Here is a 14773-nt window from a genome sequence, read left to right on the forward strand (position 1 = left end):
ACTATGGATTGTAGCATATTCAAGATTATGTTTAAGAATTTAACATCATAAATTTTGAAAAACGTTATACTTATTTTAAAGTAAAATTCAAATTTTAAAATGGATTCATAAAAGATCATATAGAGAGTTAATGTAATCATCATTTTAAACAATTATTTATTTTCTTCAGAAAATATTTTATTTATTTACCTTTTTTTTCAATTGGGTTTACATAAGAACATCAAATAAACAATTTTTTTTTAAAAAGTTGAAAATAATTTTATCCACATTATAAAATGCTATTTAAATAAAATAAATCCTTTAATACTTTCTTTTATATGTTAATCCTAAAATATTCTTATTATTCCCTTGTTTATATGAATTATAGACTTGAATAATATGAACCTTACACAAACACAACAAGGTAATGTTATGAATAACCTTAGACGCCCATATGAGTAATGCTGTACTTATGCTGAAACTTCTTTTTGAATTCATCAAAATTTATTAAATATCAGTAATTCCATTATGTTTAATATGCCAACATCAAAATATTTACATAATCTTTAAAAATATTTTTACAAAAAGATATGTCATAATTAATTCATTAGAATTTTATAATCTAGCAATTATTTTTAAAAAATTATTTAAAAATAATTTTTAATGTTAGAATAACATTTTCTTTGGTACTTTTCATTAAGTACGTATATCTTTTACTAGTGAATAATCAGAAGGAAATAAACTGTTAAGGAATCACATTTAATAATGTGAAAACTATTAAATATTGTAAGAAGTCTAATAACAAGGTAAAGTTCTTTATTTTTTTTTATTTCTGTTTGTGTTTAAACTGTGTTAAATAATTATTTTGTAATAAAAACATTTTTTTTATATTATGTAATTGAAAATCAAGTGTGTTTTAAAAAGAGGAAGTGTTTCTTTATTCTTTTAGTTCTTGGTGAAGAACTTACTCTCAAACCCCCACCATTTTATTATTAGCCTTTGCCTCTGTTAAACATATGCTTGAAGTCAGCTCAATTGTACACTATCGCAGTCCAAGATTTTTTTTTTTATTTCGGCCATTCAAGAGAATATATAAAGTATATTTTAGGTTATTGATGCAGTAGGTTGGATGCAGTTTGTTATCAGCATGGTGAAATTAAATGTATAACCACCACTGCATATATTCATAATTTATTAATCTTCTGATTATATAGATATATTTTACTAAAATAATAATTTTCTTAATGTTCAAGTTTTAAGCTGTTATTTCATTTCAATTCTTTGTAATAGCAGTGAAAATAATTCTGCCTCCTGTTGTTTATGTACATAGATAAAGCATAACACTTTCTGTTGTTTTTCCAGCTACCTTCATTAACTGCTATGACATAACACTTTCAGTGTCATGTGTATAATTTTGATACATAGTGATATTTCTGTACAGACCATGTGTATCAAATTGATACATACATGAATGCAGAGACAACTCCTAAATATATAGTTGGGCTGGAGGTAAAAACTTGCTTCATAGGTCTGGCGCTTAAAGTGTTAAATTAAAAAAAAAGCATTTAGTTTGAATTTTTTAAAAAGTAGTTTTATTTATTTTTGCTACCAATGTCATGGACTAAACCATCACAAATTTTATTGTATTTTTTCATTAGAAAAACAAAGTGGCACTGAAAAATGGAATGAAGTTGTTTCACTTGATTTTTAGCTGGAATTGATGTCTTATTCCATGTGAATTTTGAGATGAAATTAAATGACATTTGCATCATAATTTTTTTCTTTTTAATTCAGAAAGCCTTTATTCAGTGTTTTAATAAAAATATAAATATTGATTTTTCTGAAGTCAATACTCATAAGCCCCATATTCTCTGTGCCAATATATAGTATTTTTTTAAATCAAAAACCAACTTACAGAACCACTTACCAACCAATTTACAAAAACCCAAGTACAAAATTGTAAAGTAAATGAAATTACATTTACCTTATTTTTCTTTTCTTGCCATTTAATAATTTTGTATAAAATTAATTCATATTATAATAGTTTGAAATTTACTTTTGAAATTGGCATAAATAGAGAAATAAATTTTCTAGATGTTAGTATCAAAATTAAGAAAAATAATCAATTTATAATGTCAGCATATAGGAAACCCACAACCAATAAAACCATATACATAGAATTTCAAATCATCCATGGGTGACCATGGATGATTTGTAACTAATTTGTGTGAACAAAATTAGTACATACATACATATGTGTAGTTATTAATACACACAATGTAATAAAGATAAAAGTAAATTAAACAAACAAATAGATATTATAAATCAAATTGCTAAACGTAATGGTTATAATGTTTCTTTAACTGATAATATATACAAAAAACATATTTCAAAAAATTAGTAATACAACTCTTAACCTGTAAATGATGCACAAAAAACTGACAATGTATATTTAAAATATTTATACATTGATAATGTAATTGAAAATAAAACTAATATTTATGATAAAAGTAAATTTAAACTGGCATACAAGACAAGCAATCATATAATAAAATATTTAAAAAATAACAATCATACTGACTTACATAATTCATGTGGAATTTATAAAATAAATGTGTATATAATATATATATATTTATATACACACATTTATTTTACTTTTAGTTTTACCTATATATATATATATATATATATATAGGTAAAACTAATATGTCTTTTAAAACTAGATTTTTAGAACACATTAAACATTATAAAAGTGGTCAATTGGGTTTATCTAATGTTGCTGACCACCTTATTAATAACAAACATTCTGTATCTGATATTCAGACAAATTTGGAAATAGAGGAAATCAAGAAATTTAATTTAAATAATAATAGTAAAAGTGTGGACATTTTGGAGAGATTTTATATATATAAGTACAAAAGAATTTCCAACTTGATCAACTTTCTGACAGAGTATGAAGATGACACTATTATAAAAGCAGCAACTGATGGCAGCACGTTCTTTAGATAAAAAAAGATATGTTCAGAATGTATATAAATAATTTCAAATCCAGTTAATAATGTAACATTGGTTGGCCAGGTTATATGGTATAAATCTTATAATTATTTTATTTTTAAAGTTAATTTTAATTCTTAATTGACGTCATATTTAGATACATGTAATTATTTTATTTAATTGATTTCATGTTTTCTATATATGACAGTAATTTTAATCTTTTAATTTTTTAAAATTAATTATGTTTTCATATGTAATTTTATATAATTTATATACAACTGTTGATGTGGGATCCTGCGAAAGTGCTATTGGAATAAAGAAAAGAAAAATAAGATTAGTGTTATTTCATTTACTTTGTAATTCTGTACTTGGGTTGTTCAAGTTGGCTTTTGATTATAAAAAATACAATTATACATATATATATATATATATATTAAATAATTATAATAAATATAAATAATTTACATTTCTTTTTTTGTTACAGAAATTCCTTTATTATGTATTAAAAAGTAGTGATGTCTTGGAAATTTTGGTACCAATTTTATACCATTTAAATGACTCAAGAGCAGATCAATGTAAGCAACATTTTATTTGATTATTTAATTGAATCTATTTTTATTAAAATATTCAAATATTTCATATTTTATTTATTGTATCTTTTTTTAAATAATGGCATATTTTGTTCCCTCATCTACATAACATACATCATTCAGAATTTTTGTCAAGAAGACCTTTTTTTTTAAATGGTTAATTTAAAACTTTTTTTTTCAGCACGTGTAGGTCTGATGCACATAGGAGTGTTTATTTTACTTCTTTTAAGTGGTGAACGTAATTTTGGTGTTAGACTTAATAAACCTTACACAGCTACTATTCCGATGGATATTCCTGTGTTTACTGGTTTGTATTTATTAATTTATTTTTTTAATATATATTTGCTTTCATCTCAGTATTTTTGTTATTTCAATAAAATTTGTATTTAGAATAACAACTTACTGTGTTTGTCTGGTAAGTTCTGAAACCTTTTAATCAGCACACTAAATAGCATTGCTAATAGATTTCATATCATGCTTAGAGCTAGTGACAACATTCTGAAATAGTCTAACAAAAGATCTAGTGCAATATTTTGCTTAGTCATTATTCTATGTCTGTTTATATCAAAAAGTGCTACATGTACTGGGTGATTATTATTATTGCATTTAAAATGGGTGATTTTCATGCACAAAGAATTTGTATGAAATTTTGTTAGATTGGGAAAGTCCTTTATGGAGACATTTGAAATGTAAAAATAGCATTTGGGAACGTGGTTTTAACCCACACTCAAATTTACAATCTGTAGAAAATTTTTTGTTTGAAGATGTCCATACTAACATCAACTAATGATGTTCCTTGTTCAGGTTGACCATAAACAAGCAAACCTGATTAAATTGTTGCTAAAGTTAGAGAAATCATTCATTACAACCTTCATTTTTGACTGTGTAGCTGAAAAATTAATCATTCCAATAACTACTAGTCATGAAATTCTCACATAAAATTTGGGCATGAGCCTGCATTGTAGCCAAATTTTTACCTTTCCTTTTGATTGTTGAGCTTAGGAATTCATCTAATGAGGATGAAAGATTATTTTTTTAAAAATCATCGGAAATTAAACATGAGTTTATGGAAATGATTATTTGAAACAAAACCTCAATCACCACAATTTAAAAAATTGTAACTGGAAAAAGTGATTCAAGTTTGGTCAAACATTAAATCCATGCTGACTGACAGTGTTTTTGGATTCAGGATTGGATTGTTCGCCATAATTTTCTCACTTAAGGCAAAACCAAGGAATACTATCTTAAAATAATCAAATGTATTTGTGAGGCTATCAGAAAAAAAGGCCCATTGTGCGAGAGTTAGATCAATGGATGCTTCTTACTGACAGCGTGCCCATCTTTGCTATTAACTTACCAATTTTTGGTAAAACCTTAGCCAACAAATTCCATAAACTCCTTATTTGCCTGTGCAGAACCCAAAATTTTAACATGCACTACATAATGTAGTGTGTGTTAAAATTAAATATTTCTTTATTTCAGTGTCTTCTTATTTGAAAACACTATGGGTTTTTTGTGTGTTCTGGATTTGGATTTTATTTTGGTATGATAAAACCCAAATTTTAAGTTAATTGACTCAATAGAGAAAAATTTGCTAGCTGTGAACTGTCCCAAATGAAGTGTTCCAGAAATATTTTGAAGGATGAAAGAAATATTGAGGTGGTGTATTCAAACTGGTAAAGTGGTAAGAAAAGCAAAAACAGTTTTACTTAAGTTTAGAAATTTACCAGGTAAACCTATCATATCTAATAATCTATCATAATTTTTATGCAAAATAAACTAGCTTCATCCGTAAACCCAGTTTACATATTTTTTTCTTAATATATAATGTAAAAATATTAATTCCATTTATACCAGGAATTAGATACTGAAATTAATGACTACTTTTTATTGAAAAAATAGAGTGGTTTTCAAAACATGATGTTTAGGAAGATAGATTCAACTTTTATAAAAATTAATCATTTAAATTTGTTTGGAGGTAATATATTATTATTATTTATATCATTGTAAATTTTTTCAGGTACACATGCTGATCTTCTAATTACAGTCTTCCATAAAATAATAACAACTGGACATCAGCGTTTACAGCCATTATTTGATTGCCTTTTAACTATTCTTGTTAATGGTATGTATTTCAGTTTTAGTTTTCTTTATAAGTTGTACGTTTGTTTCTAAACAAAGGTATGTCATCCATACCAAATGACTTTTAACTTTTCTTCTCCCCTTTTTAAAAACACATCAGTTCAAATACGTGTTTTTTTTTTTTTGTCTTCAGTCATTTGACTGGTTTGATGCAGCTCTCCAAGATTCCCTATCTAGTGCTAGTCGTTTCATTTCAGTATACCCTCTACACCCTACATCCCTAACAATTTGTTTTACATATTCCAAACGTGGCCTGCCTACACAATTTTTCCCTTCTACCTGTCCTTCCAATATTAAAGCGACTATTCCAGGATGCCTTAGTATGTGGCCTATAAGTCTTGTCTCTTCTTTTAACTATATTTTTCCAAATGCTTCTTTCTTCATCTATTTGCCGCAATACCTCTTCATTTGTCACTTTATCCACCCATCTGATTTTTAACATTCTCCTATAGCACCACATTTCAAAAGCTTCTAATCTTTTCTTCTCAGATACTCCGATCGTCCAAGTTTCACTTCCATATAAAGCGACACTCCAAACATACACTTTCAAAAATCTTTTCCTGACATTTAAATTAATTTTTGATGTAAACAAATTATATTTCTTACTGAAGGCTCGTTTAGCTTGTGCTATTCAGCATTTTATATCGCTCCTGCTTCGTCCATCTTTAGTAATTCTACTTCCCAAATAACAGAATTCTTCTACCTCCATAATCTTTTCTCCTCCTATTTTCACATTCAGTGGTCCATCTTTGTTATTTCTACTACATTTCATTACTTTTGTTTAGTTCTTGTTTATTTTCATGTGATAGTTCTTGCGTAGGACTTCATCTATGCCGTTCATTGTTTCTTCTAAATCCTTTTTACTCTCAGCTAGAATTACTTTATCATCAGCAAATCGTAGCATCTTTATCTTTTCACCTTGTACTGTTACTCCGAATAATCTAAATTGTTCTTTAAATACGTGTTATTCAAAGTTTTTATTTGAAAATTCATAGACCCTGTCTTTTTCCTACACTGAATAGTAGTGTTTAATCAAACTTCCTGATTAATACAAATCAGATTTTACTAATAAAATTCTTTATTATTTATAATAATTTATTTTTACAAAATTTCCACTAGTTATATGTAACGAATGTTTAATCATTTTGAACAAATTAAATTCCTATTATACTGGATTGAAATTTACTTTTGAAAGTGATAGTAAGAAAAAAATAAATTATTTAGATGTTAATATTGAAATTAATAATGAAAATAATCAATATATAACTTCAGTATGTAGGAAACCCTCATCTAACAAAACCACTATACATAAATCTTCAAATCACCTGTGGTCACCCAAAATTAGTACTTACACAAACATGGTAAATAGAGCAATTAATTATATAAAGTATAATGAAAATAAAAGTAAATTAAACCAAGAAATAGGTATTATAAACAAATTGCCTTATATAATGGTTATGATAATTGTTTAGTAGATAATATATATAATAAAGCACACAAAAGGTTGACAATGTACATTTAAAATATGTATATACTGATAAAATAGTTGAACATATTACAAAGTTTTATGATAATAGTAAATTTAAACCCACGTACCAGGCAAATAACCTCATAATAAAACACCTAATAAGTATTAAACAATCATTCATCTGATTTATATAATTTGAGTGGTATTTATAAAATTTAATGTAATGATTGTGACCATATTTATATAGGAAAGCCACTAGATCATTTAAGCCTAGATTCTTGCCACATTTTAGACATTATAAAAAAGGTAATCTGGGTTTCTCTGATGTATTTGATCATCTGATTAAGAATAAACATACAATATATGATATTAGGACAAATTTAAAAATACTGGAAATTAAAAAATATAATATGAATACAAAAAATAAAGGATTAGACATTTTAGAAAGATACTATGTATATAAATATAAAAATAAATTTAGTATGATCAACCTTCAGACAGAATATGAGGATGACAGTATTTTGAAAGCTGCAGTAGATGGGTACCACCATCTATGTGATGTGTAATTTAATATATTTCAATCAGTATAATAAAGTAAGTTCAGTTAAATGGACAATATGCGTAATTGCTTTACTTAAAAATATTTTTTATTTGATTTTATGCCTTAACGTCATATTTTTATATATGTAAAAATTTTTACAACTTAATTTTAATTTTATTAGTTTTTCATTTTTTAAATTTTGTTTTAATTTTTAATTTAACTGAAGAAAAGTTTAAAATAAAAAGATTAAAGGTTTCAAATTTTAAATAAAATAAATAAATGCACGATATGTTTTTATATCTTATGAAGTTTATAATGTAATTTGAAATGAATATATAATGCAGCTGATGATGCAAGTAAATTGTGAAAGCGCTCCTGTATATATAGTGAATAAGGTAAGTCATCCTACTTTATTCTGTACTTTGGTTGATCTAATAAAATAAATATATTTGTATATAGTATAGAGGAGTATGATTCATAAAAGAATTGATTTTATAAAAATAAATAAATAAATATATATATATATAAAAGCGTTATTTGAAATTTATCACTGGAAATTCAACTTTATTTTTTTCAAATTTATACTACAAATATAAAATAAAATTCAGATGTAAATAACAAAAAGTATTTACCGAGTGGCGTAGAAAGACTGCTTCAAAAGAATGAAGATCGAAATACTGGTTGAAATAGAGCAAGTGCAAATGAACGATTTTAATAAAATAAATAATTACTTTATTCAGTTTATATCATAATTATACATTGTATAGATCATATTAAAAAGTTCCATAGCGTACAGTTTCCTTTTTCTATTTCTCTGGATAACTAATAGCTATTAATGAATTACGTTTATATATTCTTGATGAATTATATCTCAAAGAAAACTTGGATATTTTTGTTTAATAATGTAAGAATTTTTAAATAAATATTTTGACAAAAAACGTTTTGACTGCTTTAAGAATGAAAATTTAAAAAAATTTGGGTATTGAATTTACCCCTAAGTTGTGGTTGATGAAAAGAAATATTATCAAATTAATTTTTTTTATTTTATATTTTCGGTGTTTAGGTTTTTCATAACACATCTGAGAAACATAAGACTCAATAAAACTTAAAAACAAATTTCAACACTCCAATAAGTTAAGTTTTTCGCTGCCCTCTCTCTAGTTCAAAATGAATTATAATTAGTGCCATTGTAGCATGTATTTTAAAACTAGAGAGAGATTCCTTTTATTCATTCTGAATAATTTAGTATGTTAAATGAAATAAATTCCAGCAATAGTTGTAATGTACACTGTTAAAGTTTCAATGACATAATTACACTTTTACGAAGCCATGGAATATCAGAAATAATTTTCTTTATATATCAATGCAGTCATAGCAATAATGGGTTAAAGATAATATATAAATAAATGCAACCATAAGTTGCATGATTTTCAGATATTTAAGGGATTTTCATCATATTGCAGAGTAAATATTTATACACATTCATATTACTTTACAATCTGTAGTGTGCTACATTGTAGCTTCAAAAACAAACTAGTTCAACAAATTTCTATAATGAAATGTTTGTTTTCTTAATAGTGTAAACAGAAATTTCAGAAATAACAACAATTTTTCAAATCATTGTTCTCTGTATAAAAACATTATAATGCAGCTAAAAATTAATTGATTTAATGAAGAATTTAATATTTCCTATTATAAAAATTGATAAAAATAAATTAATAAATTTATCATGAATTTTTCAAAATGTAGTGCAAGTTAAAATTAATTTTTTTTTATTTCAGTGTCTCCATATTTGAAAACACTATCAATGGTAGCGAGTACAAAATTATTACATCTTCTTGAAGCATTCAGCACACCTTGGTTTCTTTTTTCATCACCAACAAATCATCATTTAGTATTTTTCTTACTTGAAATATTTAATAATATTATACAATATCAGTTTGATGGTAAGTTAACATTTATTATATATGTATTGCAAAACATATTTAGTTTTTCCTTGTATAGTTTTTAAGTGGTGCTGACTGCTTATGACAGCGGTCAAATGCCATCAGCACGCACTGAAACCAAACCACATTCTTTAATTACATTTATTACTGTTCGTATATTATTTAGTATTATTGCTTAATTGAGTTAAACATTATTAAATGTGGTTTTGGTCAAGACATTTCAATTTTATTTCAAATTCCAGGATACTATTTCAAGTGCTGTGAAACCTGATGTTTATAAAGGATATAGTCTACCATCTTACCCAGAATTCAGTTTTATATACTAATGTAAATAAATTTTAATTTGTTCTTAATTGCAGATGATTTAAATATTTATTTTTTCTTATATTAGCTATTAGACAAATAAAATAAATTAAAATTGTTACTAGTATAAACAAGATTGTTCCTATAATCAAAAATGTTCACATAACTGTTAGGTTGTGTATCAGTTTAACTTGTTAACTGTTATCTTTCTCATAACATGTGAAACATTTTATAGGATTATTTTACCCCAACGGGGAGTGTTATTCGTTATTCTTTTGGGAATTGGCATCCCCATGGTCCTAGCCTCTGCAGCTTTTCTTACCACTAGACACAGAGCTGTAAAAAACTTCATACTATACACATACACTACACCAAGAACACTACACAACAACATCTTACACTATCTCTTTTTATACTTATACTCGGTTTCCCAATGGGGAGTCTTATTCTTTAAGACTTTGGGGGTTGGTGTCACCACAGGCCTAGCCTCTTCAGTTTTTGATCCCAGTATACACAGAGCTGCAGAACACTTTACATTATACACATACACTACACTAATTACGATATATATAATTACACAACAACATCCTACACTGTTTCTTATTACATTTACACTTGGTGGTGTTGTGACACCGTATGAAACACAACTGTAACCCAAGGTGGAAACTATCGTGCCGATGGGTGGATGGCTCTACATAGTAAGTCTTGAATGATGTCCTCTGGGCACCTGGGCGAACTCAGTTATATTTAACTCTATCCTCTGTATGCATGGGCACTGCAGAGGTGGTCCTATATTTCCCTATTCTCATGAAACCAAAATTAGTATTCCACAGATAAACCCCATGATGGTTGGTGGTCCATCTGAAATACCACCAATATTAGTCTTGTGAAAAGACCTTGATCAGCTTTGTCTGTTGATGATAACTGTCCCAAAGTAAATAATAATTTAAATGGTGACAAATCACACACACCTGCAATGTGCAAATGTCAGATTTGTAGTTCTATGGAATAATCATAAGGTCTCACCTTTCCTGATCAATAAGGTAGTAATTGGTTCAAGCAGCTCCCCTAAGAACATAAGAAAACTGAGAGACTGATCAATACTAATAAAGACTTTCAGTGACGAGCAGAGCCGATCGCTCCTACATCTAACTAATATGGACAGTATAAGTGCAATATGTCATAAAACCTTATACTAGCCTAGGAGTAATTTTTTGCTGGGATCTTCTTGAGATTGACATTATGGAAATTGCCAAAGAGCTTTATCCCCAAAGTGTCATAGAGGTAAAGATAATAATGGAACATCAGAGTGGAATTGAAGAACCTACTCTCTTCCTTATTTTAATATTCATCCTTCGCACACCACTGGAGAAAATTAAAGTAGAATACCTGTCGGTTAGAATATGACCATTCATCCCTAACTCATGGCGATGTTTCTAGTGTCAAAGGTATGGCCATACTACAACTTCTTGCCCAAACACTGCAATATGTGCTAGATTGCACATTTGTGCAAAAGAAGGCCACAAAGATACTGACTGTCAGGAGGAAGAAATATGTATTAACTGTGGAGGATCACATTTTGCTTGCTCAAGAAATTGTACAACTTTTAAAGAAGAAAAAGCAATTCTCAAAATTTGTACTGAGCAGAAACTGTCGTTTCCAGGAGCACAAAAAGAGATTGAACTCCTGGAACCTAGTGAAACCAGATGTTTCTTTTGTTGCCGCTACATCATACCAAGCCCCTGCAAATGCAGGTAATAAACATTGTAGAACCTGCAGTGAATTAAAACAGCTCATTCAGATTTTGTCTGATCATGTTGCCACGCTCACAGCAACTATTTCAGAGCTAAGTAATAGTACAGGCAAGAAAAAAGGTATTATTAGTGGAAAGACCAACAGTGGTTTACCGAAAGCCAATTGCTACACCCCCAAATAAAATCCCCACTGCACCACCTATGCAGCAAACTACCAAGATCCCTTTAAAGAGATCTATCAAAAAATCAACGGTTTCCTAGGCTTCCAAATTCCCACCACCATCTCAAGGTCTCCTCGAGGATATGGTAGGGGATGAAGTGCTGAAGAAGCAAAGCATTTCATAAACATTACAAACTCAAGAAAGAAAACCACATAATATTTGACAAATAATCTACACACAGTGTTATTTACAACAGAAAATCAGAATCACCTATAAATAATTTTTATATATCTGTAATTCTATATCTATATATATTACCATCATCTCTGAATATTATCCAGTGGACGTTTGAGGCCTTCATTCCTGTATTGAAGATGTTAAGGTATTGATACATATACAAGAACCTTTACTAATCTGCTTCCAGGAATTGCACCTTCTACAACAAGATGCAGTAACTCTCAGGGACTGTTTCTGTGAGAGATGCAACTGTCCCGTTGATAGTAGAGAAAGTAGTGGGGTTGCTATCTTCGTGCAGGATGGTGTATCAGCTACAAGGATACCACTACCTACCCACATCCCTACAGTTGCCATAGAGATCTCTGTCCCATTCAAATTACACATCTGCAATCTATACCTATCGCCAAACTCCGACTTTGATCTACAAGATAGACAAAATCTGCTAGTCTAGATACCATCTCCATTATTAATAGTAGGAGACTTTAATGCATACCATGTTTCATAGGGCTCAACAATTTGTTCCCCTCGAGGAAATATCATAAATAGAGTGAGACAGGACTTGGACCTCTGTCTACTGAATGACGGATCATGCATGTTTATGTCATCATCAACTGGTACTTTATCCATCATTGACTTCTTCTTATGCTCACCAAGTTTCCTCCCTCATATTAATTGGTCTGCTTGTGATGACTTAGATGGCAGCAAACATAAACCAATTATCATTGCTTTTGGTTCTGACCGCAGCGTGAACAAAAGTCCACAAAGATGGATTGTTGAAAGAGCAAATTGGAACAGTTGCCACAAAGCCTTCACATTATAGTATGACAGTAGTGCTGATGCCCTACATTGACTTTCCTCTTTTACCTCCCCGGTACTAGGGAATTCTAGTAGATTCATTCTACAAACATCAGAAAATCCAAGGCATTCCTCATTCCCTGGTGGAATGATGATTGCCAAAATACGATTAAGAAATGATGGCACTGCGTAAATTTAACTGAAATAAACTTTTATAAAACCCTAATGAACTTTTATTAAACATATATTGTAGAGCTAGAGCAGAATGTTATCACATATTCATAGAAGCTAGGAGAAAGTCATGGAGGAGTTAAGTAGACACCATTGCACACATTACCCCCACATCTGCTGTGGGGAAAAAACTGTGTGTAATTTGTGGATCTTACAGTCTACCCTCGTCCCTATTCATGAAGTAGAACTCCTTATATCATCTTTTGCAGTTGCAACTAATCTAGCCAGTTGTTTTCGTACAGTGTCCCTAAATTCATCATATACTAATGAATTTCAGAGATGTAAGATACGAATGGAAATAGCACCATTAAAAATTGGTGATTTGGTCAGTGAATTAAATGCTCCTTTTTACATACAATGAGTTATCACATGCTTTAAAAAACTCACGTGGCACCCCCCCCTGGACCTCATAGCATCTGTCTTAGTATTCTTTCAAACCTTCCCAATTCAGCCCTTCAACACCTACTGCATATATATAATGGTTTGTTCTCCGTACAAGTCTTCCCACCCATCTGGTCAGAAGCAGTTGTGTTGTGCCAGTCCTTTAACCTGGTAGAGACAAAGCATGCTTCTCAGACTACCAGCCTATCTCCTTGATGAACATTTTGTGCAAAGTAATGGAGAAGATTGCGAACTGAAGGCTTACATGGTATGTAGAGAAGCACACTCTGATATCTCTAGAATAGTGTATTTTTGTGTGGACGATCTTCCATTGATCATTTGGTATCACTGGAAACGCCTATCTAAAGTGTTTTTCTGTTCTGCCAGCAACTCGTCACTATTTTCTTTGACATCAGGAGGGCATACGACACAGTCAAAGCAGAATGATACTGTTGGATGCGTTTTTGTTTTAAATGACAGAATTTATGTGTTTGGTCTACCTGGTATTACAAGTGTTTATAATGCTGAACTGTATGCATCAAAATGGCCTTGAATATCATTAAATCAAAATATCGTCACATTCTTTTCTGTGGCGATTCGTATAGTGTTGTCCAAGCTTTAGAGGATTTGTATTCCAGACATCCTATTATCACTGAAATTCATAATTCAATCGCTGAATTAAATTGTTATAACAGGTGAATTTCTACTGGATCCCTAGCCATGTGGGAGTCCTGGGTAACGGACATGTGGATTTCGCTGCTAAAGATGCATATAGCCGACCGTCTTTCTCCACTCGAGTTACAAAGCTACCGATTTCATTAATTCCATTAAACATACTCTTCGAAGAAAGTGGCAAGATGACTGGACTGGTACAGCGGATAATAAACTCTGACACATAAAAGACACGGTGTTACCATGGGACTCTTCATACAGGAAAATTCACTGACTGAAAGTGGTCCTTTGTCGATTATGAATAGAACGTACCAGACCTACTTACGTACACCTGATATCAGCAGAGAGTGGACCACTGTGCATCTGATGTGGCTGTTGCTTGACTGTGCACCACATCCTTGTGGACTGCAAATGCTATGCGGCCTTAGGTCGCAAATTTAAATTGCTGAGAGACATACAGTGCTTCCTAGGAAATGGCAAGAATGTATTAGACCGAGTATTGTTACTTCTAAAACAAATTAATATACTTAATAAGATTTAACCCGTCAAAATTTTTACATTATTTTGTTATCCACG

At 29.5% G+C, this 14773-nt stretch overlaps 1 protein-coding gene across 1 annotated transcript in view; it reads left to right on the top strand.

The window, feature by feature from the left end:
• Positions 1-14773, top strand: part of LOC142323865 (protein HID1) — a 75360-nt gene that overhangs the window by 27775 nt on the left and 32812 nt on the right. The window contains exons 8-11 of the mRNA XM_075364163.1: positions 3461-3551; positions 3748-3873; positions 5587-5691; positions 9499-9663. Coding sequence (XP_075220278.1) covers positions 3461-3551; positions 3748-3873; positions 5587-5691; positions 9499-9663 — 487 coding nt within the window. The remainder of the gene's footprint in view (positions 1-3460; positions 3552-3747; positions 3874-5586; positions 5692-9498; positions 9664-14773) is intronic.

This window comes from Lycorma delicatula, chromosome 4 (genome assembly GCF_047948215.1).
Source record: "Lycorma delicatula isolate Av1 chromosome 4, ASM4794821v1, whole genome shotgun sequence".
Lineage (NCBI taxonomy): Eukaryota > Metazoa > Arthropoda > Insecta > Hemiptera > Fulgoridae > Lycorma > Lycorma delicatula.